Raw genomic sequence first — 26,020 nt, forward strand, 5'->3', positions numbered from 1 at the left:
GGACTTGAATCAAAATTTGAGAACTAATAAGGTGTTAGTCAATAAACAGTAAAAACTAGGGACCGGATACTAATTTTTCCATATATATATATATATATATATAGAACAAGCTCAGAATACAATTGCTCTTATTTTATATGTGATTGGAGGACTATTTTCAATAAATGAAATGTTTTAACAATATATGGGCTGCATACCATAGCAATTTTCCCCCGAACCTCGCAAAATGAAAAGTTTTGTTGGCTTGGAGTTACCCTTCAGATAATCATTAATCAAACAAAATGCTCCAATACAACAATTATCAGGGGATAACTTCTATGGACACAAAAGTTTCAACCAATTTATAAACCAAATGAACATGTTACAGTATAATATATGCAGTTCATTTGATGATTCATACATAATATGGGGTTCACTTGATGGTGCATACAAAAATTCCTTTTTTCTCGCAGTTCCCACCCTCTGAGTCTCCGGTTTGCAGCCATGGCAGTGAAGGTTATGCAGGCGATTCAGTACAAAAGATATGGCGGAGGACCTTCTGATTTGAAGGTTCATTGTTTATCTGCTCATTTTCTTATGTTTTCTATCAACATTTTTGTAGAATTAATAGAAGTTTCCTTTTTTCTTTTTCTGACATATTCCTATATAGATTTTGGCCTCAGTTTCGCATTTATGTTTAAGGCAAATACACCAAGAGAAGATTAAATTCTGTTTAAGAGTGCATCAAGGGCATGCTCTTTTATGTTGAGATTCCAATCCCCACTTCGAAGAAAGATGAGGTCTTATTGAAACTATAAGCAGCTAGTCTGAATCCAGGGGATTTTAAAATTCAGAAAGGCCTTGCGCGCCGTTTTTTCCATGCAACTTAATTGCCTCACACACACCTGGTAATTAATTCTCCTTTGCATCAGTGGAAACTAAAATGACAATGAGACCTGTTTTGTGATTTATGAATTCGATGTCTTCGAGCCTTAGTTCTATAGGTTGATTTTTGTTAACTTTGGCTGATGACATTATGTGCGGGTAATAGTTACTGATGTAGCCGGAGAGATAGTCGAGGTTGGACAAGGAGTCAAGAAGTTCAAGGTGGGTGACAAAGTTGTGGCATTACTTGGCTATAGTGTAAGTTTACGTTTTATTCCTTTCTTGAAGTGTAATTTTCATATGCACAAGTTCACACGGGCTTGTAGCTTAATTGGTGAAGAGTATTTACCCGTGCCCCCCGGGCCCATATCCCCCAACCCCACAAAACCCCCACTATCGCTCGTATTAAAAAAGAATATAAGGAAGATAGAGTTGGGGTGGGGGTCTACGATGTGATACTCAAGTATGACCCGGGGAGATACATGCTAACTATGGGTAGGAAGCAGGAACCATTATGTAAATAATTTTAGGGAGTTACGGATCTCTTATACTACCATCGATCGACAGAACGGAACGACTAGAAAAAGAAGTGAAGTTAGAAAGCCGTAAAGTTTCACATATAAAATTAAGTTCATGTGTTTGTAGCTGATCATATCAATAGAATGGTGGTGGACTAGCTGAGCTAGCCGCAGCCAAAGAGAAATTAGTAGTTGCTAGGTCTCCTGAAGTTTCGGCAGCTGAAGGTTCCAGCTTACCTGTTACCCGTCCCTCAGCACACCAGGCTCTCAGCAAGGATGCAGGGATCAAGCTTGATGGAAGCGGCTAGTTGAAGAACTACTGATCACTGGCACTGCTGGCGGCATAGGTCTCTATACTGTCCAACTAGCAAAAGTCAGAAACACTCACGTAAAAACGTTGGGTTGGTCAATACCTAAGGAGCAAATGAGGTTCTTGACTACAAGACCCCGGATAAGATACCACTAACGAGCCCGTCTGGTCGGAAATATGACGGTGATCGACTCGACGGATCCTCTCAGCAAGGCTGAAGAGGCTTGGGCTAAGAGAATCGATGATTCAATAGCCAATAGCCGATGCATTGGGAAAGATCATTCTGGAGCCTCAACTAAGCAGACAAAATTTCTAATTTCATGATTTTTCTTCTCTTTTCCCTTTTAGTATTGTAGGCTTATGCAACAGAATATAAAGTATTTTTGTATAAATAATAAAAATAATGTGTGGTTATTATTATAATTTCGTTTTTTTTCATGATTGGATATTATAAATGACAAGGTTTAGGATTATTCGTTTTCAACTGTTAATTAGTTTGTTCAAATGATGATTATAATTTTTTTTTTCTTCAGAATAATCGAGAGTCTTGACACAACGGAAATATTGCTCTTTTGCGACCAAAAGACTACGGTTTCGAGTCTTGAAAGTAGTCTCTTTGCAAAGCAATATGTAAACACGAAGTTTCTTACAACAAATGAAACAAGAACACTCGTACATTTATGTAGAGTTGTTGATCCGAGGGTTGTAGTGACTTGTTCTCGAACCAATGAACACCTCAAGGGTTTGGCTTGAGGCGATGGAGGAACCGGCATTTGTAGTGGTGCTTGAATGTCCTTCATGAGTATGACAAAGAATGCTGGGAGCTTTCTGAGTCTTCTGCATGTGAGTTTGTAGAGTGTATGTTCGTCACAAGTATGGTAAAGAATGCAAAGAGATTTCTATGTAGAGTGTTTGAGAGTGACAGAGAATGTAGCGAGTTTTTTGAGTATGTAGAGTGTTTTGAGAGTTTGAAAATGTGCGGATGTTGAGTATAGGTGTTTGTACTGGATTTTACATCGTTGACCTATTTAATTGAGGCCATTAAAATTTAATATTTTCCTAAATATACTATTGGATTTTAATAATAATTATCTTGTAGAAGTATTCAATAAGCATGGAGAAATTTAGTTAAATCGGTGTCCTATTGCACGTGATCTTCAACGGACTGAGTGCTTTGCATGGATTTTTAATCATGGTTTATCCTAATCATGATCAAGGTATAAAATATCGATGATATCGGAAATATCGTAGTCCAAAAATATGGAAATTTTGATGGAAATATCGGGATATTATTGATATCGATAAAAATTGAATAAAAACCACGGAAATTGTAAGAAAAACTTGGAAATTTTTATTGAAACTTTGCAGTATATTTATTTAGTCAATTATCAATTAGTTTATTACAAAAAAATTGGAAGGAAATGCATTGCATGATAGATATAACTGATTCAAGTTGATTATATAGCTAGCTGGCAAACATTGTAAGGGTAGAAAATATGTAGTAATTAACGAAAGAAGTTTAAACACACCATAATCATTTATATATAATGAATTAGTATAATATTTTACACTTTATACATTGCATGGTAAGATACATGAGTGACTTAGCAAGGTTTAAAATATCGATGATATCGAAAATATCGGTAGTTCAAAAAAATATCGGTAATCCAAAAACACGAAAATTTGGATGAAAATATTAGGATATTATAGATATATTAGATTATGATCATGATAATGGTTTTGCTAATTTGAAGGTCCACGTGAAAGTTGGATGGTTTGAAAAAATAAGGTGGTGATGTGATTCCTGTCTTGGGAAGTGATATGGTCAGATGGTGGTAAACAAACCTATGGAGATAGGTTTTGGCCTATAGATTTTTTAGTTTTGAAAAAAGCAAGATTTAAAGATGATTTGTAGAAAGAAATTTTTTATTGTGATCGGATGCATTAAGTATTTTTATATAAGTAATGAAATTTTTTTATATTAGTTATTAACTTTTTAATATATATATTTTATTATTTATATAATAACATGTAATGTAATATTCTGTGTTCCGTGCAATGAGTGTTGATTTTCCAACAGTTCTATTAACAGAATGCGACAGGCAATTGAAAGATCTTTAAACTTAACTACAAATTTGGTTTGTGATATGACTTGATCACATAATTTTGATTTAATCAAATAAATCAATTACCTTTCATCTTTAATTTGGCCATAGCATCGTCAAATCAAATTTGGTTTTGGGTGAGTCTGTCAACATATTATTTATGAGAATTTGGATTGCTTGCCCTCCCATCCTATATCTTTTTCATGTTCTCCTATTTTTATGATTACGGTTAAGCTACATCAATATTTTATATTCCTATTGTTTTTTGTCTTATTATTTCTATTAAAAAAAATCAATATAAAATGTTGATGTGGTTTAACTGTGAACACAGAATATAGGAGGACATGGGAAGGGTATGAGATGAGAAGGGTAGACAATCCAAGTCATATTTCTGAAGACCTGGATTGTCTGCCCTTCGCATCCCATACCCTTCACATCCCCTCCTATTTTTGTGGTCATGGTTAAGTCACGTTAACATTTTATATTGATTTTTTTATAGAAATAATAAGACAAAAAGCAAAGGAAATATAAAATGTTGACGTGGCTTAACCATGACTACATAAATATAAGGGGATGAGATGGGGGAGGGCAGACAATCCAGGTCCTATTTCTGAATGCCTTGACTAAATATTAGGATAGAACTTGATGTGTTTCAGTTGCTTATATCTTAAGCAATACACGTCAAGACGTCTAATGCACACGGCACGTCGACACAGTGACTTGTTCTGCTCCTGACAATTACGGGAGGGGGAAGGGTCTCTATCCTCTGTTTTTTCCCTCCCCTATCCCTCCTCTCCTATTTGAACGGTCACGGTTAAGCCATGTCAATATCTTATATTAATTTTTTATAGCAAGAGAAAGACAAAATAAGAGAATGTGAGAAGAGGGGATGGAAGGAGATGGAAAGAGGAGGGGAGAGAATCTTAGTCCGGGGGGAAAACTGACAAAAACGAGAAATCGCTGAATCGTGCGTAGACCGCCACTGCAATTTCGTATCGATGACACAAAAATTGTGAATGAAGACTTACGAATATTGTGTCATTGAGATGAAACATCACAGTATACCCGTATATGAAAGTTGATTTCCCACAAGAATGAGAAAATTCTTGCACTGGGAGTACGAACAACCATATGCAATAGCTCTCAAATAAGATGTGGACCTGCATGGTGGGACGGTCATGTAGAAGGTATGTATAAAGCATTTTTTGAATCACGGCGTACTACGCGTGACTTACACTTTTTAAATGTATTTATATGCGTGAATTGATCAAAGGAAAGTCAAATATTTGAAGTAAATGAATAATCTTAGATCATGCTAGAAAAAATCCCTCACGAACCAATCAGAGTAGATGAATTCACATAATAAAATCGGTCTTTCAATTTTCTTCTACATTCTATTGAATTTACATTAAGAATAGAGAAAATAATATTTAATAAACAACTGATTGAATCACATTATTGTTAGCCCATTGTGAGGCTAAGTCCACCCCCTCCCCCTTAGTATAGATAATATCGTTTGTTCAAAAAAAAAACATTTAACAACTAATTTAATCACATAATTATGCGCATGCGAAAGGCCTTTTTTTATAACCGGCATTATACGGCTCTTAAGATGTTTTGAACATGTTTAAAAATAGAGAAAATTAATGAACAAATGATTGAATCATATTATTGCTAGCATATTGTGAGGTAATCATAAAAAATAAAAAATAATAAAAATTGTACAAAAAGAATTAATTATTTAAAAAAACATTGTTAAAATGACAAAAATACCCCTGCATTATTTGGGGTTGCTTTTGAAATTTTTTTGGTGAAGCTTTGACCGCAAAAGGGGTTGTTGACTTTATGTATAAAAAAGATTAATTAATTTGTTTGGTTTAAACTAAAATTAATTAAAGAATTAATAAAGACAATTTCTTAATTACTTTCCACCAAATGTTGAAGCGTGTCCCTCTTAATAGCTCACCCGACTTTAGTGAGTCACATGCTATATGTATGATTTGTCCACAATGCATGCCACATAAGTCACTGTATCTCCAGATCTTGAGTGCAAGGGTAAATGCTAAGTTTTATCTAATCGAGTTACAAGCACCTTACCCCTAGTCGTTAAATTTAAATTTAGACCCAGCCGCCTTCTGGATTTACGTGAGTCAATTGGGCTAAAGTGGCGGGATCCAAAGGAGCAGGGCTGGGCAGCTTTGTGGAGAAATTTTTAGTTGTGACGGGAATATAGATGGTATACCATGTGTTTTTATATAAGTGATGGAAAATTTAAAATTTTAAGTTATTAACCTTTTAACACACATATTCCACCATTTATATAAGGACATGTGGTGTACCACCTCGTGTGACAGTCACACTGAAAAATCTCTCGGCTTTGTGGTTAGATTTTGCTTGGTGATCAAGGCAAAGCTTCAACTGAAAAATACATTGTTGCTGATTAATTAAAAGTTCAGAACGCGATTGCTTTATTATATTCTATACGTTTTCTTCGGTTCAACAGAGTCAAGCTGAAAGAAGCTTTCACACATTATATTTATCTCCGGAACAAGTCAGTCGAACCATAAAACAAAAACAAGTTTTGGAACCGCTATAAATGAGGCTGAATTAGTATAATTGTTGCAGCAAAACCAAAAACAAAAACAAAAACAAAAGGGCAACAGAAAAGTACAGATTTCTCAAACTCTGTCTCGGAAGTTTGGCAGCCATGGCAGCAAAGCTTATGCATGCGGTTCAATACAAAAGCTATGGCGGAGGACCTTCTGGTTTAAAGGTTTGTTTTGAACTTTTAATTATTCATCTGCTCCTTTTTCTTTGTATGTTTTGAACTTTTAATACAAAACATGGGTTTAAGGCTTTGAGGATTCGTACTGTTTCATGCTGCGAATATGTACTTGTTTTGTTGAGACTTTGATCTATCCAAGCGATATTCTAATTCTATCTAAATTAGTCTGGAGCTACCGTTATAAATTGTTATATTTATTCTGTGTTTGTTGCAGCATGTGGAGATTCCAATCCCCACTCACTCTTAAGAAGGGGGAGGTTTTGGTGAAGCTCGAAGCAGCTAGTCTAAATCCAAGTGATTTCAAAATTCAGAAAGGCCTTGCGCGGCCGCTTTTTCCACGAAAACTGCCTCACACCCCTGGTAATGCCCTTTTGCCTGTGGACTATTTGGCATTTGTAAACGGAAAGTATGGCACAATAGCACATACTCTGATCTTAATTGTCATCTTAAAGTGGACTTTCCCAATTTTTTTGCTCTTAAAGAGTTACTGAGGGATTACCGTCCACGAACATGGTTGCTATGTATTAGTAGGAACTCTGCTTTTACAATGACAAACTGAAGACCTTGAGCCTTTAAAACCCTCCGAATTCATCATTATGTTCTTCAGTTAGCCTTGTATCTTGTTCTCTTATATATATATACAACAATAACAACAAAGCCTTTTCCCACTAAGTGGGGTCGGCTATATGAATCCTAGAACGTCATTGCGCTCGGTTTTGTGTCATGTCCTCCGTTAGATCCAAGTACTCAAGTCTTTTCCTAGGGTCTATTCCAAAGTTTTCCTAGGTCTTCCTCTACCCCTTCGGCCCTGAACCTCTGTCCCGTAGTCACATTTTCGAACCGGAGCATCAGTAGGCCTTCTTTGCACATGTCCAAACCACCGGAACCGATTTTCTCTCATATTTCCTTCAATTTTGGCTACTCCTACTTTACCTCGGATATCCTCATTCTCAATCTTATCCTTTCTCGTGTGCCCATACCTCCCACGAAGCATCCTCATCTCCGCTACACCCATTTTGTGTACATGTTGATGCTTCACCGCCCAACATTCTGTGCCATACAACATCGCGGCCTTATTGCCGTCCTATAAAATTTTCCCTTGAGCTTCAGTGGCCTACGACGGTCACACAAACACGCCGGATGCACTCTTACACTTCATCCATCCAGCTTGTATTCTATGGTTGAGATCTCCATCTAAGTCTCCGTTCTCTTGCAAGATAGATCCTAGATAGCGAAAACGGTCACTTTTTGTGATCTTCGCTAGATTGCTCCGGTCATTAGTGTGGATAAGTATATAAATGGATAGAGATAGGAAAGCAAACACAAGATGTATGTGGTTCACCCAGATTGGCTACGTCCACGGAATAGATGAGTTCTCATTAATTGTGAAGGGTTTACACAAGTACATAGGTTCAAGCTCTCCTTTAGTGAGTACAAGTGAATGATTTAGTACAAATGACATTAGGGAATATTGTGGGAGAATGATCTCGTAACCACGAAACTTCTAAGTACCGGAGTGTGGTATCGTCTTGACTTGCCTTATCTGTCTCATAGGTAGATGTGGCATCTTCTCTGGAAGTACTCTTCCTCCATCCAGGGGTGGTATCTGTAACTGGTGGAGATGCACAAGGTAATGTATCAATTTCACTTGAAGCTTACTTGTAGTTTCAGGCTTGGTCAAGCGCGATACAAACCATGTAGTAGGAGTCCCCCAAGTCGCAGAGCTAGGGGATCTGCTGAAAGAGGTGACAGACAAGGTAAGCAATCAGAGCTCCGGCTGATTGTTCACATTCTCCCTATCTTGCAGGCAGCATGAAGGATAAAGAGAAGAAAAATGAGAAGAGATGATATGGGATACTTTTGCTTTTGAAGAAGTAACTTTCCACAGGCTTATTCTTGAACTGGGCTGGAGGGTTTTCTGGTTTCCTCCAGAGTATAAGGCCGACTGAAGAATTTGAGGGTCAAAACAAGTCTATCAAATCTAAAGTACGTTCGACCCTGCTGATATAGGATACTTTTGCTTTTGACAGAGTAGTGGATGTATCGGCACGTGTGCTGTTACGCTTGTCTCCACATGCTTCCTTGTATCCTTCTCACTTGCCCTATCTGTTCCTCAGGCAGATGCGGTATCTTCCCTGGAAGCATAAGATGTTGAAGATAAGTACTCGAGAGCAATGCCAGGTAAGTAATCAGGTAAGGGGTTCCAAGCAGTCAGTTCCTGGCTGGAAGCTTGATTCCAAGTGCTGATTGATTGCTCTCATTCTCCTTGTCTTGCAGGTAAGAACAAGGCCAAAGGAAAAGACAGGGAAAAAGCATGATATGGGATACTTTTGCTTTTAACCCTGATGATATGAGATATTCTTGCTCTAGTATAACTTGTTTACAGAGGTGTTATCGGGGGGAAAGAAAGCTGAATATTTCGAAAGGCTTCGTTGGGAGTGCCCTCTCAGATAAGAGGAAGGGTTGAGCATTTTTGCAGGTCTGCCTGTCCGTTGGGGATGGAGGTCGACATATATAGGAGTCTCCCTAACATCAAGTAATAATGTTATTCCTTTACCCTGCTTGGTCATAGCACGGTAGTGGGAGCTGCCAGCTTCACATGTTTTAACTCTGTCAGAGCACTTTGAAAAAGTGGTCTGTAGTATCTGGAAAGCTGATGTTGCGTGTGAAGATTACAGACAAGCTTTATCCAAGGAGATCCAGCTCTTGAAGTTGGGAAAGTGGTGCCTCTTCGGTTTTTGAACAAGCAATCCTGTCGAGGATCTAGCTCTCGAGATTCGGAGAACGATGCCTCTTCGATTTTTGAGAAAGCAATCTTGTTGGGGGTCTGGCTCTCGAGATTCGGAGAGCGGTGTCTCTTCGATTTTTGAGAAAGTAATCATGTTGGGAGTCTGGCTCTCGAGATTCGGAGGGCGGTGCCTCTTCGATTTTGGAGCAAGCAATCTTGTTGGGAGTGTTTTCTCGAATGTGAGTAAAGGTTGGGCATGTTTGCTAGTCTACCTTGCCACGAAGCACAAAGGTTGACACACAGGGACTTTCCAATTATCCAGCAGTGGTACTGTTCCTTTACCCTCTCTTCGATTTTTTAGAAAGTAATCATGTTGGGAGTCTGGCTCTCGAGATTCGGAGGGCGGTGCCTCTTCGATTTTGGAGCAAGCAATCTTGTTGGGAGTGTTTTCTCGAATGTGAGTAAAGGTTGGGCATGTTTGCTAGAGGTTGACACACCGAGACTTTCCAATTATCCAGCAGTGGTACTGTTCCTTTACCTTTGTGGGTAATAATATGGTAGCTAGACCTTCAAAATTTATGTGTCTAAACTTTGTTAGTGTTGTTTCTTTGCTATTCTTTTACCCTTCTTGGTCAGAGCGATGTAGTGGGAGCTGCAAGCTTCACGTGTCTCAACTTTGTCAGAGAACTTTGGCAAAGTTATCTGTGGTACCCATGAGCTACTGTTGCGTGTGGGAAGTGGGTGATTGAACAGTACGATTCATGTGCTTTCTACTTCACCAGAAATCTTCGACAGAATGCCCATAATTTCCGCAAAGCTGAGTGTGCGTGGGACAGGTGCTGACAAGGCTGGAAAAGTAGGTGCCTCTTCGATTTCTGAGATTGGCCCTCGTGGTCTCTGAGCAGCCCAGCTTTTGAGAAAGAAAGCCTCTTCGATTTCTGAGATCGGCCTTCGTGGTCTTTGAGCAGCCCAGCTTTTGAGAAAGCAAACGCCTCTTCGATTTCTGAGATCGACCCTCGTGGTCTCTGAGCAGCCCAGCTTTTGAGAAAGAAAACGCCTCTTCGATTTCTGAGCAGGCGCCTCTTCGATTTCTGAAGCTTCGTCGAGTGCAGATTTTTATAGGGGCTGACATTAAGTTCCAAAGCACACTTGAATATCCACCAGTAGAAGCTCCATTCTTGCACTTCTAAGATCTTGATTTGTCCGACCTCTTCTCTCTTCAACACCTTTGAAAATGTCTGGCCCCTCCGACCGTCGTTTTGACTTGAACCTTGTTGAAGAGGTAGCCTCGCCTTCTCCAGACAACATATGGCGCCCATCCTTCGTCTCCCCTACTGGTCCTCTTACCGTTAGGGATTCCGTGATGAAGAATGATATGACCGCTGCGGTAGTGGCCAGGAACCTTCTCACTCCCAAAGATAACACACTACTTTCCAAACGATCTGATGAGTTGGCTGTTAAGGATTCTCTGGCTCTCAGTGTTCAGTGTGCAGGTTCTGTGTCTAATATGGCCCAACGCCTATTTGCTCGAACCCGCCAAATTGAATCATTGGCGGCTGAAGTGATGAGTCTCAAACAGGAGATTAGAGGGCTCAAGCTTGAGAATAAACAGTTGCACCGGCTCGCACATGACTATGCTACAAAAATGAGGAGGAAGCTTGACCAGATGAAGGAATCTGATGGTCAGGTTTTACTTGATCATCAGAGATTTGTGGGTTTGTTCCAAAGGCATTTATTGCCTTCATCTTCTGGGGCTGTACCGCTTAATGAAGCTCCAAATGATCAACATCTGATGCCTCCTCCTTCTAGGGTTCTGTCCAGTACTGAGGCTCCGAATGATCCCCCTCCGGTGCCTTCTCTTTCTGGGGCTCTACCGACTGCTGAGACTTCTCCTAAGCAACCTTTGTGAAGGCTCCCTCTTGTTTGTTTATTTTGACTCAAGTATATGTACATATTTGTAATTTATCGGGGATATCAATATATATGGAGAAGAATAAAGTATTTCTGAAAACTGTGATTGTTCTAAAAAATTCTGAAATTAACCCGAAAATCTTTACTTACCAATTCATATGTGGAACATTTGTTGTGAGAATACAAGGGACGATGCATTAGTTGGAGTTTGACACAAACATCTTTCCCTAGGTTGAAGTATTATGAGCTGTTTCGTCATTTATGCATATTCGATGTCTTCTAGTCTTAGGCAGTAGTTGATGTGCTAACTTTGGATGGTTCATATGAGGGGACAGGTACCGATGTGGCCGGAGAGATTGTAGAAGTTGGACGAGACGTCCAAAAGTTCAAAGTAGGTGACAAAGTTGTGGCAATACTCCCCTATGGTGTAAGTATTTTGAAGATGCCAAGTTTCACTTACAAAATTCATGTGTTCGTGACCAAATGCCTCACTTCAATTATTGTTGTCATGTTACAAACCGATAGGATGGAGGTGGATTGGCTGAGTATGCTGCAGTAAGTGAGACCTCGACAGTGCTGAGGCCGCCTGAAGTTTCAGCGGCTGAAGGTTCAGGCCTACCAATGGCTGGCCTCACAGCTCTCCAGGCTCTAACCGAAGCTGCAGGTATCAAGTTGGATGGAACTGGCCAGCATAAGAACATACTCATCACCGGTGCCTCTGGTGGAGTTGGTCTCTACGCAGTCCAGCTAGCAAAGCTCGGAAACATTCATGTAACAGCTACTTGTGGAACAAGAAACATTGAATTGGTCAAGAGCTTAGGGGCAGACGAGGTCCTTGACTACAACACACCTGATGGGGCAGCCCTAAAGAGCCCATCAGATCGGAAATATGATTTCGTAATCCACAGCGCATCGTCAGCGATTCCTTGGTCGATTTTCGAGCCAAATTTGAGCAAAAGAGGGCTGGTTATAGACCTTACTCCGGGTGCAAGTTCATTGTTCACTTTTGTTCTGAAGAAAATCACCTTCTCCAAGAAGAAGATGGTGCCGCTGATGATAAATGCAAAGGCTGAGAACCTGGATTGTCTTGTGAAGTTGGTGAAGGAAGGAAAGCTCAAGACGGTGATCGACTCAAAGCATCCTCTGAGCAAGGCTGAAGATGCTTGGGCTAAGAGACTCAATAGCCAATGCACAGGGAAGATCATTGTGGAGCCTTAAGTGAACAGATTTTGTTGGGACTAATTGTATGCATTTGCTGATGTTACAAACAAAGCATGAGAGTCATCTTGTTTTATGTGAGATTAGGAATTATTATATGTGTGTGATCTTGTTTTATGTGTGATTAAGAATTATTCTATGCGTGTGATCTTGTTTTATGTGTGATTAAGAATACAAATAACTTTTCCTTTTAAATTACAAGAATCATAATAACAATCCACTAGGAATAATAGATGATTTTTAAAAACAAATTAGTCATGGTTGACTATTTATTTTTAACAAACGATATTATCTACACTACGGGGAGGGAGTGTGCTTAGCCTCACAATGGGCTAATAATAATGTGGTTCAAATTCGCATTGGGTGAGAATTGAACTTAAGATCTCTCACTTACAAATGAAGATAAATACCACTAAACCGTAGTACTATGTGAGAGTGGCTATCATAGTTGACTATTAAAGCAAGGCAAACCAATTACTTTAAATTTTTGTTGAAGCATATGTCCCACATCGGAAACCTAATGAAGTTCTTTAACACGAAATAATTTCATTACTAACTAATCGGGGTTTTTCGTGATATAACTTTGCACTTAATGAATTACAAGGGTGGTTGGACAAAATAAAGAATTACAAAGGTGGATTCTTTCTGAAACTTTAGCAAGTTTTGGTTTATCGTATTGGACATAATCCATGTATTCTTGTTTTTGTATTTATTACAAGTACAAAAAAAAAAAAAAAAAAAACAGGTAATGAAGTGAAGAAAACAATGTGTACGTCCTCAGTCTGTCATTTATATCCATAAAACTCAAAAAACTAAATTCCAGAAATCTGCACACTTTCTCTCTCTCTCTCTCTCTCTCTCTCTCTCTCTCTCTCTCTCTATTACTCTGTCTCTGCGTGTGCATGATCAGCCATGGCGGCGAAGCTTATGCATGCGGTTCAGTACGACAGCTATGGCGGAGGAGCAGCTGGTTTGAAGGTGATTTCTGATGGCCCCAAAAAAAAGTTAAAAAGTTCTATGCTTTAGCATGAGAATAATCGAGTTTCTATGCCATCAGTGTTTAATTTGATTTTCGTGGTAACTTATTTATAATTAGTAGTTAATCATGTAACAAGTACAACCTGCTAGGAAACTGTTTAAGGATTGAGTTGAAATGGTTCGTAATCGAACACAAATGAGTTTTATTTGGTACAGCATGTTGAGGTTCCGATTCCCGCCCCGAAGAAGAATGAGGTTTTGCTGAAATTGGAAGCAGCTAGTCTCAATCCAGTTGATTGGAAAATTCAGAAAGGCGAGCTGCGGCCTCTTTTCCCCAGAAAATTCCCTCAAATACCTGGTAATTCAGTTTTTCATGTTATTTGTGATCTTATTGTACTTGTTTAACATTTGTAAATAAAATTTATGCAGAACACCAAATATAATCTCTCATTTGTGCTCGATTCTTACATGGAACGCATTTCGAGCGTTGTGTGGGTAGACGGATTTGTAGGATTCTGCAACAAAATTATGTTGAAAGATGAGTTGTCTTGGGATGTCTTTGAGCTTTAGGCTGCTATCTATAGAGCAAAATCTTTAATCTAACCTGTTGTTTATTCTCTTCTATCTCTCGCGTCATGCATGACCAGTAACTGATGTGGCCGGAGAGGTTGTAGAAGTTGGACAAGGTGCCAAAAAGTTCAAAGTCGGAGACAAAGTTGTTGTACTGCTCAGCCATTTCGTAAGTGCTCGATCGACTTATTCCCCTTTACTTTAAGAGCTACTTGTTTATCCCTAGGATCCTCACATTTAAAGTTCGTGTGTTTGACAGAGTGGAGGAGGACTGGCTGAGTTTGCTGTAACTAATGAGAGATTAATGGTTGCTAGGCCACCTGAAGTTTCAGCTGCCGAAGGCGCATGCTTACCTGTTGCTGGCCTCACGGCTCACCAAGCTCTCACCCAATGTGCAGGGATCAAGCTTGACGGAACAGGTCAAAATAAGAACATATTGATCACTGCTGCCTCTGGAGGCGTGGGACACTATGCAGTCCAACTAGCAAAGCTCGGAAATACTCACGTTACAGCCACATGTGGAGCGCGTAACATCGAATTGGTCAAGAGCTTAGGGGCAGATGAGGTTCTTGACTACAAGACCGAGGATGGGGCAGCTCTAAAGAGCCCGTCTGGACGAAAATATGATTTCGTAATCAATTGTGCAAAAGGCATTCCTTGGTCAACTTTTGAGCCTAGTTTGAGTGCAAAAGGGAAGGTTATAGACATTGCTCCGACTACGAGTTCTTTCGCTACTTTTGTCGTGAAGAAACTCACCTTCTCAAAGAAGCAGTTGGTGCCACTGCTCATGATTCCCAAGGGTGCGAACCTGGAGTTTCTTGTTAGCTTGGTGAAGGAAAAGAAGCTCAAGGCAGTGATCGACTCGAAGCATTCTCTCAGCAAGGCTGAAGATGCTTGGATTAAGAGTATCGAGGGCCACGCTACAGGGAAGATCATTTTGGAGCTTTAAGGTACCGTTTGGTACGTGGGACGGGACGGAACAGAGTGGGACGAGGCGTTACGTCCTACATTTGGTGCGCCTAAAACGGGTGGAACGCGTTGTTCAACGGGACGAATTTTGGATGAATTTTCGTTCTGTCTCACCCCTGGAACAACTCGTTCCACATCCGTGGAACACAAAATTATAACCTCTCTGTCTCCTTCTTCTTCCTCCTTGTTTCCATCCAAGAGCATCTTTGCTCCTTCTCCGTTCCGTCCCGTCTGTGCACTTGATGCACTTTTTTGGGGACTGTAAATTAAAGTTCAAGTACTGCAATTCAACGATGTATAATACTGTGTTTTGCTCTGTCCTGTTGAGTTAACTAGATAGCTCGAGTTGAAATGAACTTACTATTGACCATAAATTGAGACAACCAAGAATCACAATCAAGTACATCGCAAAATCAGGTCTAGAGCTTTCACTTTTAGGCATTACATCAAACACCAAAACAAGTACAAATACGGGCTTCCAACTGGAACCCGAGTTCTAAAACCCTACGCACAAACATTTCAGCAGACTGCACAAACCCATTCTTGCATAGAGCATTAAGTATAGTCTTATCGTCAATAACACCAAGAACAAACCCATCATTACCATCTTTCTATACACCACGAATGACAAAAAACCCGACCAAGCAAGCTAACACATCAAGCGACTACTATGACGATGGAGGCAGTGAGGATGACGACGACGACGATGATGATGAGGAATGCATCATAGTGCTTTGGTGAATAAACACCATTGAAATAAGGGAACTTTAACGAAAAGCACCCGGTACTGTTCACTTTAACGAAAAACCACATTTTTACACTAAAAAGTCAATCCTGGTACTATTCACTTTACCCTTTATTTTGTCCTTATCATTAAAACTCAAAGTTTTCAAGCCCTTTTCATTAGTTTTCCTTTGAAATAATACTCAAACTTCTCATATAACTACATAACACTGGGCAATTCAAAGCATAGCATGGTCAAAACTAAGGCTCCACAATTATCTTTCCGGTAGCATGGCCATCCATGCTTTTAGCCCAAGCGTCCTCTGCCTTGGCCAGGGGATACTTTGAATCAATTATCGTCTTGAGCTTCCCTTCTTTCACCAACTTAACAAGATAATCAAGGTTATCGGCCTTAGGAGATAAGAGCAGTGGCACCAATTGCTTTTTGGAAAAGGTAAGTTTCTTCAATGCAAAGCTTGCCACAGAACCGAGGGTGGGAGTAATATCTATTACCTTACCGTTCGCACTCAAATTAGGCTCAAAAGTTGACCAAGGAATGCCTGTTGCACAGTGGATCACAGCATCATATTTTCGACCGGATGGACTCTTAAGAGCTGCACCTTCTGGGGTCTTATAGTCAATAACCTCATCAGCCCCTAGGCTCTTGACCAGTTCAATGTTGCGCGCACCACAAGTGGCTGTAACATGAGTGTTTCCGAGTTTTGCCAGTTGAACCGCATAGAGTCCTACACCGCCTGAAGCAGCTGTGATCAGAATGTTTGCTTGCTGACCACTTCCATCAAGCTTGATCCCTGCAGGTTGTACAAGGGCCTGGTGAGCTGTGAGACCAGCAACGGGTAATCCTACAGCAGTGGCTGCTGAAACTTCCGGTGGCCTTGCAACGGTCAGACTCTTCATTGTCACGGCAAGTTCAGCTAGTCCACCTCCATTCTATGATTCATCATCGAAGAATATAATCAGTCAAAACGGACATGGTATGTATCAATGAAAGACGCATTACATATATAGGTGACACATTCTGTCACCAGGTTTGCATATTAAGCACATCAAGAGTCATTCCTACACGCAATGTTCAGTCTCACACCAACCGGAAAGACACTAGGGAAAGGGGCACATAAAATCGATGAGCGGTTAACGAGGGCTTACAAATACAACAATTCAGATTGGAACAAATGGATACTAGTTTTCAAATTGGTTAATAATTATTCAGAGATCATTATGAAATTAATAGCTCTAAGTTAAGTTATATATGGAAGCTTAATACCCTTTTTTCTGAATTATGTTATCCTTTCAGCTAAATTGTGCTTCGCCAAGAACGAATACTAAATTCGAAGAATTTCAAGTGAAACTGAGAAAGTGAGCTGATATATAGGGGAACTTACACGAGGGTTAACCATTGCAACAACTTTGTCACCAGCTTTGAAATTTTTAACTCCAGGGCCTACCCTTACAACCTCTCCTGCCACATCGGTACCTGTTCCAGTTCCAGCAAGGAATATCTTCGGTTAACAAAACGACTTCTCAGAAAATGTGGTCCTGTGAAAACTTCTACATAAACCATTTTATCTCATCTTAAAAGGTGCACCCCCACCCCCTTCCCTTTGAAAAACGTTGCTATCCGTTGCATATCTCTTTACTCTCTGCCCCTCTCATCATGCTGGATATCAATGGTTTCATGTGAGAATCTCTCCCAGGAAACACAAAAAGGCCAATGCAGAAAGTTTATTAGACCAAATGAACAAGAAAACAGTGCATTCAAACGCAAAGTATCAACGTGTTTAAGCAAGTATCGAACATCCATCCTACTTTTTTCAAGAAGAAGATCAAATAATACACGGAATGTAGCATAAGTCAAGACATATAAACACGAAAAGGATCCCCTAAGTAGCAGAGTGTCTCAAGACAGCAAAACCAAATTACCCGGTATGTTCGGAAACCTGCTAGGCAAAAAAGGCCACAGCATGCCCTTCTGAACTTTCCAATCAAATGGGTTTAGACTGGCTGCCTCCACCTTCAGCAACACCTCATCCTTGCTCGGATTTGGAATCGGAACTTCAACATGCTGCAATAAGGCCAATGTCATGACAAAATGCTATGCGTCCACAAAATAGACCAACAACTTGGTTTACCATTAGCATATGCAAATGGTAATTTTCTCGATAACAAAACCTAGTGACGGAGTATATTTCCTGTCAGTATATCTCTCATCACGTGATTCAAGAATCTCTCAGATTCTCGTTTCCTAATAAAAACAATAAACGTGAGAAAGAAAACCAATCACTGTATCTTTTCCTCCCCAAAATTTCAATGAATCAATCAGGTACTCGCAATCGAAATGGGGTTGCAGTTCATTTTCAAATTCGAAGACGAAGAAGGTGGAAAATCGAAAAGAATAACCTTTAAGCCAGAAGGTCCTCCGCCATAGCTGTCGTACTGAACCGCATGCATGATCTCATTGGCCATAGTCTCGCAGTTGCCACTGCAACCTTAAACGTTTCGAAGAGCCGACAGACGCTTGAAGCTCCTCCCAGATTTTATGAAGTACGGAGCTTATCCTTCAGTCGTTGGTGCATTATCTTTTGTATCTTTGGCACAAAACAGTACAACACTGCTGGGCATCCGGGAACTCCGGAACACCTAATAGCTTTGGTACTGTAAAACACTGTCAAGCATGTGAAATGACTCATTAGCCCACGTCTATTGTGGAACAAACTCAGACACGTTAGTCAGTATTTTGTCGACCTTGTATTCTTGTTGACCTTTTATTTTCCCATTTATCCCCTAAAATATTATTTTGTCCCTGAAACTTAATTTACGCCACTTTACATTCTGAAACTTAATGTTTGCACCACTTTGCAATATATCATGGGGGTGTGCTATCCACACAGCTCATTTTACTTCTCACACACTTCTTGATAATCTATGTCCGTTGATCTTCTTCAATTCATTCAATCCGACGATTGAAATTTAAAAATGTATGTGAGAAGTAAAATGTGGTGTGTGGATATCACACCCCTATATCATTAGTTATGTCAATAAAATTGTTAACTTCGCTTAGAGTATCTCCAATGGAGAACTCAAATTTTATTTAAGTCCGAATACAAGACAAAACATCTCCAATGCGCATGGAAATTAAAACTCATATTAGGGTTGTAAGGCAAAGTGAGACCCCCAATTTGAGTTTCAAAGTGATATTTGAGTCCAACGTGGAGCCCATTCAAACTAAAAATGAAATTATGTAACTAAGAAAAATGAAATTTGAGTTTTAAGTTCAATCATCTCCAATGCACATAACTAAATTGTTAAAACTCATATGAGTTTTGAGTTCAATTTTTCTTCTCCAATGGAAAGACAATGAGTCTTAAGATTTCAGTCTTTGCATTAGGAAAAAAAAATCAAAATACATAAATTCACCACTTTTTTGGGACCCAAATATGAAAGTATAGGTTTAATATTTGAGTCTTTGCATTGGAGTTTTGGCTTGTTATGATTGCCATATGTGCAAGATAATATATAAATTAACATTTAAAGACAATAAAAATCTCCAACACAAAAAACATTAAAAATCAAATTAAACAAATAAAGTAAATAAAGAAGTATTTGTCGATTTGCAAAGAGCTGTTAATTGTCTCCCTAACTTTAATTTTAGCCAATCACCTCTTAAACTTTTATAATTGGTCAATTTTCTACGTAAACTTTAATTTTAGCCGATTACCCCTTGAACTTTTACAATTGGCTAATTTCCCCCCTTGCATTAGATATTAGAAATTTTCATCCAATTTTCTATCCATCTTGGTCATGTGCACAACACATGGCAAGGAGAAAAAAGGTAATTTCATCCTTAATGTGGGCAACATATTTTTTTCCTTCCTCTTCTTCTCTTCAGCTAGTTCACTTCGTACACTTTTTGTTTAAATTTTATCCCCTAATGTGGACAACTATGAATCTTCTCCATGGGCCTTTTTTTTTTTTCCAGCAATATGTTGGGGTTGTGATGCCATTTCATTAGTCTTTCTTGTGACTTAATTTATATGACCATCTCGGTTCACCTATTTTAATTCAACGCCCAAGTTCAAATAAGAAAAGCAATTTCTCATCTCAACAAATTCATATTATAAACTGACCAATTATAAAAGCTCAGACTACATAGATTCTAAAAGAGAGACTCTATACTTCCCTCTTCATCGCTACCTTGCAAATCTAATCTCAGATCTAAACCTCCAGTACCCACGATTCCCTTTTTTCTGTCATTTATGCCACCCACCCCACAACCTTCTAAAAGAATCTAAGTCTCCCTCCATCCCTTTTTTCTTTCATTAACCTTACTTGTTCTGCTGGTTGGCGTTTCTTCAAATTTTGGGCTTCGAATGGATGCGGGGTTGGGGTGACTGAACATAGAAGAGTTTGAGGTTTTTATTTTTGAGGTATTTGCCTATTTCCTCTCAAACTTATAAGGAGCTGTCAACTTTTCCCTAAACTTTAATTTTAGCCGATTACTCTCCTAAACTTTTATAATTTGTCAATTTCTCACTGAACTTTTATAATTTTTCAATTTCTCCCTAAGCTTTAATTTTAGCCCCCCTCCCGGGGAATGTTTATAATTGGCTAGTTTCTAGTATGGATATGTTGAGATGAGTAATTACTTTTCTTATTTGAATTTGGGCCTTGAATTGAAATATGTGAATTGAGATAGTCATGTGAATAAAAAACCCTTTATAATTCTTTAGGGACCATTTAGGATAAAAAACCTTTTATATTTCTTAGGTAGGATTGTATGATTATTGTCAAAAAATAGTCATGTGACTAAAACCAAAATGAGGAGTTATGTTAATCTCAAAGACCATTTTGGATAAAAAGCCTTTTATATTTCTTATGTAGGATTGTATGTTTATTGTTAGAGCTCGAGAAAGAAGAGTCCTACATCTAATAGATCATCAACGAAGTAGGATTTTCTCTCATCCAATTTCCCTTCCCTTTCCTCTCATCTTCTCACACTTGTCACTTTGTCTCTTTCACTATAAATAAGTCAACATAAGACGTTGACGTGACTTAATCATAATTGTTTAAATAAGAAGAGAGAGTAGAAAAAAAGCGGGAAGAGAATCCTAAATCCGTCATTAACCTAAATAGAAAATAGGATGGTCAAATATAAACTAATACAATTTCAGAACTTTATGGTATTATTTGTAATGTGAATAAAAATTGATCACACGACAATACTAACTAGGGCTAGTTCGGTATGGGATACCGAACCGAAAATGGCATACCAAATCCCAAACCAAATTTTTTTGGGACGAGAATTCGACAACCGATCCCGAACCAAAATTTTGGGATTCCCAAAATGTTTTCGGTATTTCCCGAAATCGAACCTGCATCAAAATCCAAATCATCTAGATAGAAATTGAAATCATCTGAACCTACATTAAAAACTTACATTGAAATCAAAGAGCGACGGTGAATCAGTGATCGAGAGAGAGAGAGACAGAGACACAAGAGATAGTCAGATGGACCTACGTCCTCCTCCTAACCTGAGCCCCCAATTCGAAACCCTAAGTCCTTCAAACAAAGTCAAACTCTTAGTGAGGATCGAGGATGTTATCACCTGAGTTGCTGCCATTCCTGCAACGTGTTTTTCAGTGAAGGCTGAGAAGTCGAGAGAGAGAGAGATAATAGAGGTCAGGCGAGAGAGAGGTGAGTCGCTAGTGTGATGTGGCCAGATTCGAAGACGGCAAATAAGGAGGAAGAGAAAGATCGAGAGAAATCAGCAAGGATGAGAGAGCAAGGTGAGGTGAGGTCAAGAGTGAGAGTGACTGAGTGAGGGTTTTATTTAGATTCAACGGTTGAGATTAAGTCTCAACCAAATTCGACGGCTGTTACAATTCCAAATATATATATTTAAAATTAAATAATATATATTTTTTATTTCGATTCGGTTCGGGATTACTGAACGAATGAAAATGTGAGACCGATTCCCGTACCAAAATTTCGAGAGTGGTTTGGGATTGGATACCGAAATTTTCAGAATTTTTGGTTTGAGATTTTTTTTTGTTTGGTTTTGAGATTTTTTTCAATTTGGTTTCGAATTTTCGGTATTTTTTTCCATCGCTAATAATAACATAACATGATTGGAAACCATCATGGCCCTAGTTCAGTCTAGGACTCATATTTTACCAAACCCATTGGAAAGAAAACTGTGCCCATTGCCCAAGGATCAAGATGTTCTTCTTCCCCAAGCTAAGGGGTTTTCAAAGGCAGAAATAAAAACAAAAACAAAAGAAAATCAAATTCTTTTCTTTCAAAAATTAATCAAAGACAGCCCTCCAAAACATCCCTTCTTTTCAGTTTGCAGAATGCAAAATATTTGATTCTCATCTCTCTCACTCCTCACTATCTCTCTCTGCATGTTGGTTCGCACAAACAATGTCCGAAACGTCCTTCTGAGAGCTCCCTATTTGTTCGAACTTCCTCCGACGCTTTCCTCCGTCGCATACCAATCTTCCGGCAGCCGAGCAGCCCCAGAAAGCTCAGATGACACGACTTCTCGCGTATCGTCTCTGATTCAGCAACCCAATTGGGAAAGGAGCAGTCTTCTCAAGTCTATGGTCTCCCACATGGCACCACAAGCAGCCGCCAAGGTTTTACAGCTCCACGGCGGCGACACCGAACTCGGGGTTCGCTTTTTCAAGTGGGTTTGTAAGCATTCTACTTATTGTTATGATTTGGATAGCAGAATCGCTCTGTTGAATTTGTTGGTTTCTTGTGAAAGTTTATATGGGCTTGCTCAGAAAGCCATTGCTTTGTTAATCAAGGAGTTAAACAATAGTGAGCCTGAGATTATGAGGCTGATGGGGGCGTTAGAAAATATGCGAAAGGTTGGATTTTGGTTGAGTTATCCTTGTTATAGTAGCCTTTTGATGTCTTTAGCTAGGTTGGATTTGGGGTTTTTGACTTTTTTGGTGTATAAAAAGATGCTTAGTGATGGGTTTCTTCTTGGTGTTATTGACTACAGAAATGTAATTAATGCTCTATGCAAAAATGGGTTTGTGCAATCTGCTGAAATGTTTGTGTGTAGGGTTTTGAAACTCGGGTTTCGGTTGGACACTCATATTTGTACTTCTTTGGTGTTGGGTAATTGTCGAGAGAGTCATCTCCAGGAGGCCTCCCGGGTGTTCGATATAATGTCTAAGAGTCATGGTTGTGAGCCTAATTCGGTGACGTACTCGATTTTGGTTCATGGTTACTGTGAAATTGATAAGCTTGATGAAGCTTTTCGTCTGAAAGAAGAGATGAGTGAGAAGGGCTGCCAGCCGAGTACTCGTACATTTACTGTACTCATCAAGGCCTTGTGTGACATTGGGTCGACTGATAAGGCTTTAGGGTTGCTTGATGAGATGGTTACAAAGGGTTGTAAACCGAATGTTCATACTTATACCGTATTGATTGATAGATTATGCAGGGAAGGAAAGATTGAGGAGGCAAATGGAATGTTCAGAAAGATGCTTGCAGATGAGCTTTTTCCTGGCACAGTAACTTACAATGCACTGATAAATGGATACTGCAAAGAAGGACGCGTAATTTCTGCTTTTGAGCTCCTTGGTGTGATGGAGAAAAGACTATGTAAGCCTAACATTCGAACCTACAATGAGCTCATCGAAGGGCTATGCAAGGTTTATAAAACTTACAAAGCCATGTTTCTTTTGAAAAGAATAGTTGATAATGGTTTGTTACCAAATAGGGTTACCTACAATATTTTGATCGATGGGTTTTGCAAAGAAGGTCAACTTGGATTGGCTTTTGAAACGTTTAAGTCAATGAGCTCATTTGGTATTGAACCAGATTGTTTTTCTTTCACCGCCTTGATTGATGGCCTCTGTAAGCAAGGGAGACCAGGGAATGCAAGCAGCATTTTAGGTTTAATGGTAAAGAAGGGGATTTCCCCTGATGAAGTAACCATGACAGCTCTTATTGACGGGTATTGCAAGAATGACGAAATTGGAAACGCATCGATGCTTTTTGAGAAGATGGTGGAGAAGAAGAAATTGACAACACCACACACTTTCAATTGTTTTCTTGATATTCTCAGCAAAGATGATAAGGTGCATGCGGCACAGGCAATGTTGGGGAAGATGCTGAAGTATGGATCAGTTCCATCTGTTGTGACTTATACAATACTAGTCGATGGGCTTTGCCAAACAGGTGATATTATGTGTGCACTAAAAATGTTGGATTTGATGAGGCGAACTAGCCGCCCTCCAAATGTCTACACCTACACAGTCGTGATCAATGGTCTCTGCTTGAACGGAAGAGTGGAGGAAGCAGAAAAGCTTCTCTTTAGCATGTCTGATTTCGGTATACCTCCAAACCACGTTACATATACTGTATTAGTTAAAGGTCTTGTTAATGCTGGTAGGTTGGATCATGCCTTTGAGATTTTGAGTGTTATGGTTCAAAAAGGTTTTCAGCCAAACGCTCGAATCTATTCTGCGCTTCTTGCAGGTCTTGTTTTGTCAAACGAGGCCAAGGAAGATGCCTGTTCATATATGTCTTCCACTTCTACAGATGCTACACCATTACTTCCGAAGGACATTGACGACAATTGCATTGCTAGCTATGCTTTTAGAAATATGGATATTGAACATGCTTTCAGTCTTGAAGAAAAGGTCAGAAAATGTGGCTGCTCTACAATGGATTTGTACAACTTTGTTGTCATGGGATTATGCAGGGAAGCAAGGGTTGCAGAAGCAGATCATATCATCAACAATGTACTAAAATGCGGCGTGTTTCCTCAGAAGGCTGTTTGTGCACTCATCAACAGTTATTGCAAGGAGCGCCGATATGATCATTGCCTCGATTTCATGACAACAATTCTGAATCAAGGGTTTGTTCCATCCGTGTTATCATATTGTTCGGTGATTCAGGGACTTTACAGTGAAGGAAGGGCTGAACAAGGTGAAGAACTTTTCTCTGAACTATTAAGACACAATGATATCGAGGAAAAGTCCTCAGTTTTGCCATATTTGGAGATCCTAGTAAAGAAAGAGGAACCTGAGGATTGCCTTCACATTCTCAAACTAATTGAGCAAATGGGTTGCGGAGAGAGGCCAATTATCTAACTCTCTTGGGTACAAGCGAGCTGGCTATATCACGTGATGAGAGATATTAACAGGGTGATATATAACGGTTATGTGTTAGAATCTCCATAGAAAAGAGACCAGATTTTCAATTGTTTTGTACAGTGGTGCTCTTTAGCTATGGATGAGAAATATATGAAATTTGTTTTCTTTATTAAAAAGGAAAGCAAAATTCAGTACTAACTTTGTAAAATTTCTGACCATCTTAGATAAGACCTTTTTTTTTTGACAAACGATATGTAATCTACACTAAATTCATCTAAACTACAAAAATATGGATTCAAAATTTCAAACCCAAGATCTCGGAAATGGTAATCTACTTTATAATAAATTAAGAATTAAAAATTAAATCCAACAATTTTGTTTTTAATTTTGGGACAATAAAGTCCGTAACTAATGAATAAGCCGCGGGACCACCTGGACCACTATTCTTCCCCACCACAACCAAAAGCATTACTCTTTCCGGTATTATTTTTAATTATACTGAACGTGCTTGACGTGTTAAGCACAACTTATACGTTTTAAATATATTTATATGTGTAAATTGACAAAAGGAAAGTCAAATATTTGAAATCAATTAATAATCTTAGATCATGCTAGAAGAAACTCCTTATAAACCAATTAAAGCAGCTAAATATGCATAATAAAATCAGTTTCTATTAAATTTATATTAAGAATAGAGAAAATAATATTAATAAATAACTGATTGAATCACATTATTACAAGCTCATTGTGAGGCTAAACCTACACTCATCTCTTTTAGTATAGATAATATTGTTTGTTAAAAAAAAATTAATTATTTGACAACTAATTTAGTTACATTATCACCTTTTTTTATAGGTGCATTACATGTGCCTTAAGAAGTTTTGAACGTGGATAAAGATAAAAAAAATAATATTTAATGAACAACTGATTGAATCACATTATTACTAGCATATTGTGAGGTACAAATTATAAAAAATAAAAATATATTGTTAAAATAACGAAAAAACCTTGTCACATTTTATGCATTATTTTGGGTTGCTTTTGAAGTTTTTTGTTCGAGGGTATTTTTGTTCAATTTTTTTGGTGAAGCTTGTGACACCAAAAAATACTGTTCATTAGGCTGTTGGCTTTATATATAACTAGCATTTGCTTACACGCTTTGTGTGTATGAACCCATTTTTTTAGAAAATGAGAAAGAGAGATA

The 26,020-nt window shown here is 38.8% G+C and overlaps 3 protein-coding genes, 1 long non-coding RNA gene and 2 pseudogenes across 5 annotated transcripts; 4 read left to right on the forward strand and 2 right to left on the reverse strand.

Moving 5' to 3' along the window:
• The first annotated feature begins 483 nt into the window (after window positions 1–483).
• LOC126585646 (quinone-oxidoreductase homolog, chloroplastic-like) lies at window positions 484–2,219 on the forward strand (annotated as a pseudogene).
• Window positions 2,220–6,439: 4,220 nt separating this feature from the next.
• Window positions 6,440–12,690, forward strand: LOC126585640 (chloroplast envelope quinone oxidoreductase homolog; annotated as a pseudogene).
• Window positions 12,691–12,944: 254 nt separating this feature from the next.
• LOC126585642 (chloroplast envelope quinone oxidoreductase homolog) lies at window positions 12,945–15,272 on the forward strand. The gene is made up of 4 exons (XM_050250111.1): window positions 12,945–13,417; window positions 13,634–13,775; window positions 14,065–14,156; window positions 14,247–15,272. Exons 1-4 carry the CDS (start codon window positions 13,352–13,354, stop codon window positions 14,934–14,936), a joined length of 990 nt encoding a protein of 329 aa, XP_050106068.1. The 5' UTR covers window positions 12,945–13,351; the 3' UTR covers window positions 14,937–15,272.
• Window positions 13,785–14,147, reverse strand: LOC126585653 (uncharacterized). The gene is made up of 2 exons (XR_007610614.1): window positions 14,022–14,147; window positions 13,785–13,932 (listed from the first exon to the last, which is right to left on the reverse strand). It is a non-coding gene; the product is annotated as an uncharacterized LOC126585653 (long non-coding RNA).
• Window positions 15,273–15,302: 30 nt separating the features above from the next.
• LOC126585641 (chloroplast envelope quinone oxidoreductase homolog) lies at window positions 15,303–18,326 on the reverse strand. 2 transcript variants are annotated; one of them, XR_007610607.1, is made up of 5 exons: window positions 18,098–18,326; window positions 17,621–17,762; window positions 17,083–17,174; window positions 15,423–16,630; window positions 15,303–15,375 (listed from the first exon to the last, which is right to left on the reverse strand). XR_007610607.1 is itself a non-coding variant. In XM_050250110.1 (4 exons), the coding sequence occupies exons 1-4, from the start codon at window positions 18,161–18,163 to the stop codon at window positions 15,941–15,943; spliced, it is 990 nt and encodes a 329-aa protein (XP_050106067.1). In that variant the 5' UTR covers window positions 18,164–18,326; the 3' UTR covers window positions 15,303–15,940. The 2 variants fall into 2 exon arrangements, 1 of the variants encoding a protein (XP_050106067.1); XM_050250110.1 differs by having other exon boundaries at window positions 15,303–16,630.
• A 3,541-nt stretch (window positions 18,327–21,867) lies between these two features.
• LOC126585630 (pentatricopeptide repeat-containing protein At3g07290, mitochondrial) lies at window positions 21,868–25,024 on the forward strand. Its single transcript, XM_050250096.1, has one exon. The coding sequence runs from the start codon at window positions 22,102–22,104 to the stop codon at window positions 24,811–24,813; it is 2,712 nt and encodes a 903-aa protein (XP_050106053.1). The 5' UTR covers window positions 21,868–22,101; the 3' UTR covers window positions 24,814–25,024.
• Window positions 25,025–26,020: the final 996 nt, after the last annotated feature.

This window comes from Malus sylvestris, chromosome 10 (genome assembly GCF_916048215.2).
Source record: "Malus sylvestris chromosome 10, drMalSylv7.2, whole genome shotgun sequence".
In the NCBI taxonomy this organism is placed as follows: Eukaryota; Viridiplantae; Streptophyta; class Magnoliopsida; order Rosales; family Rosaceae; genus Malus; species Malus sylvestris.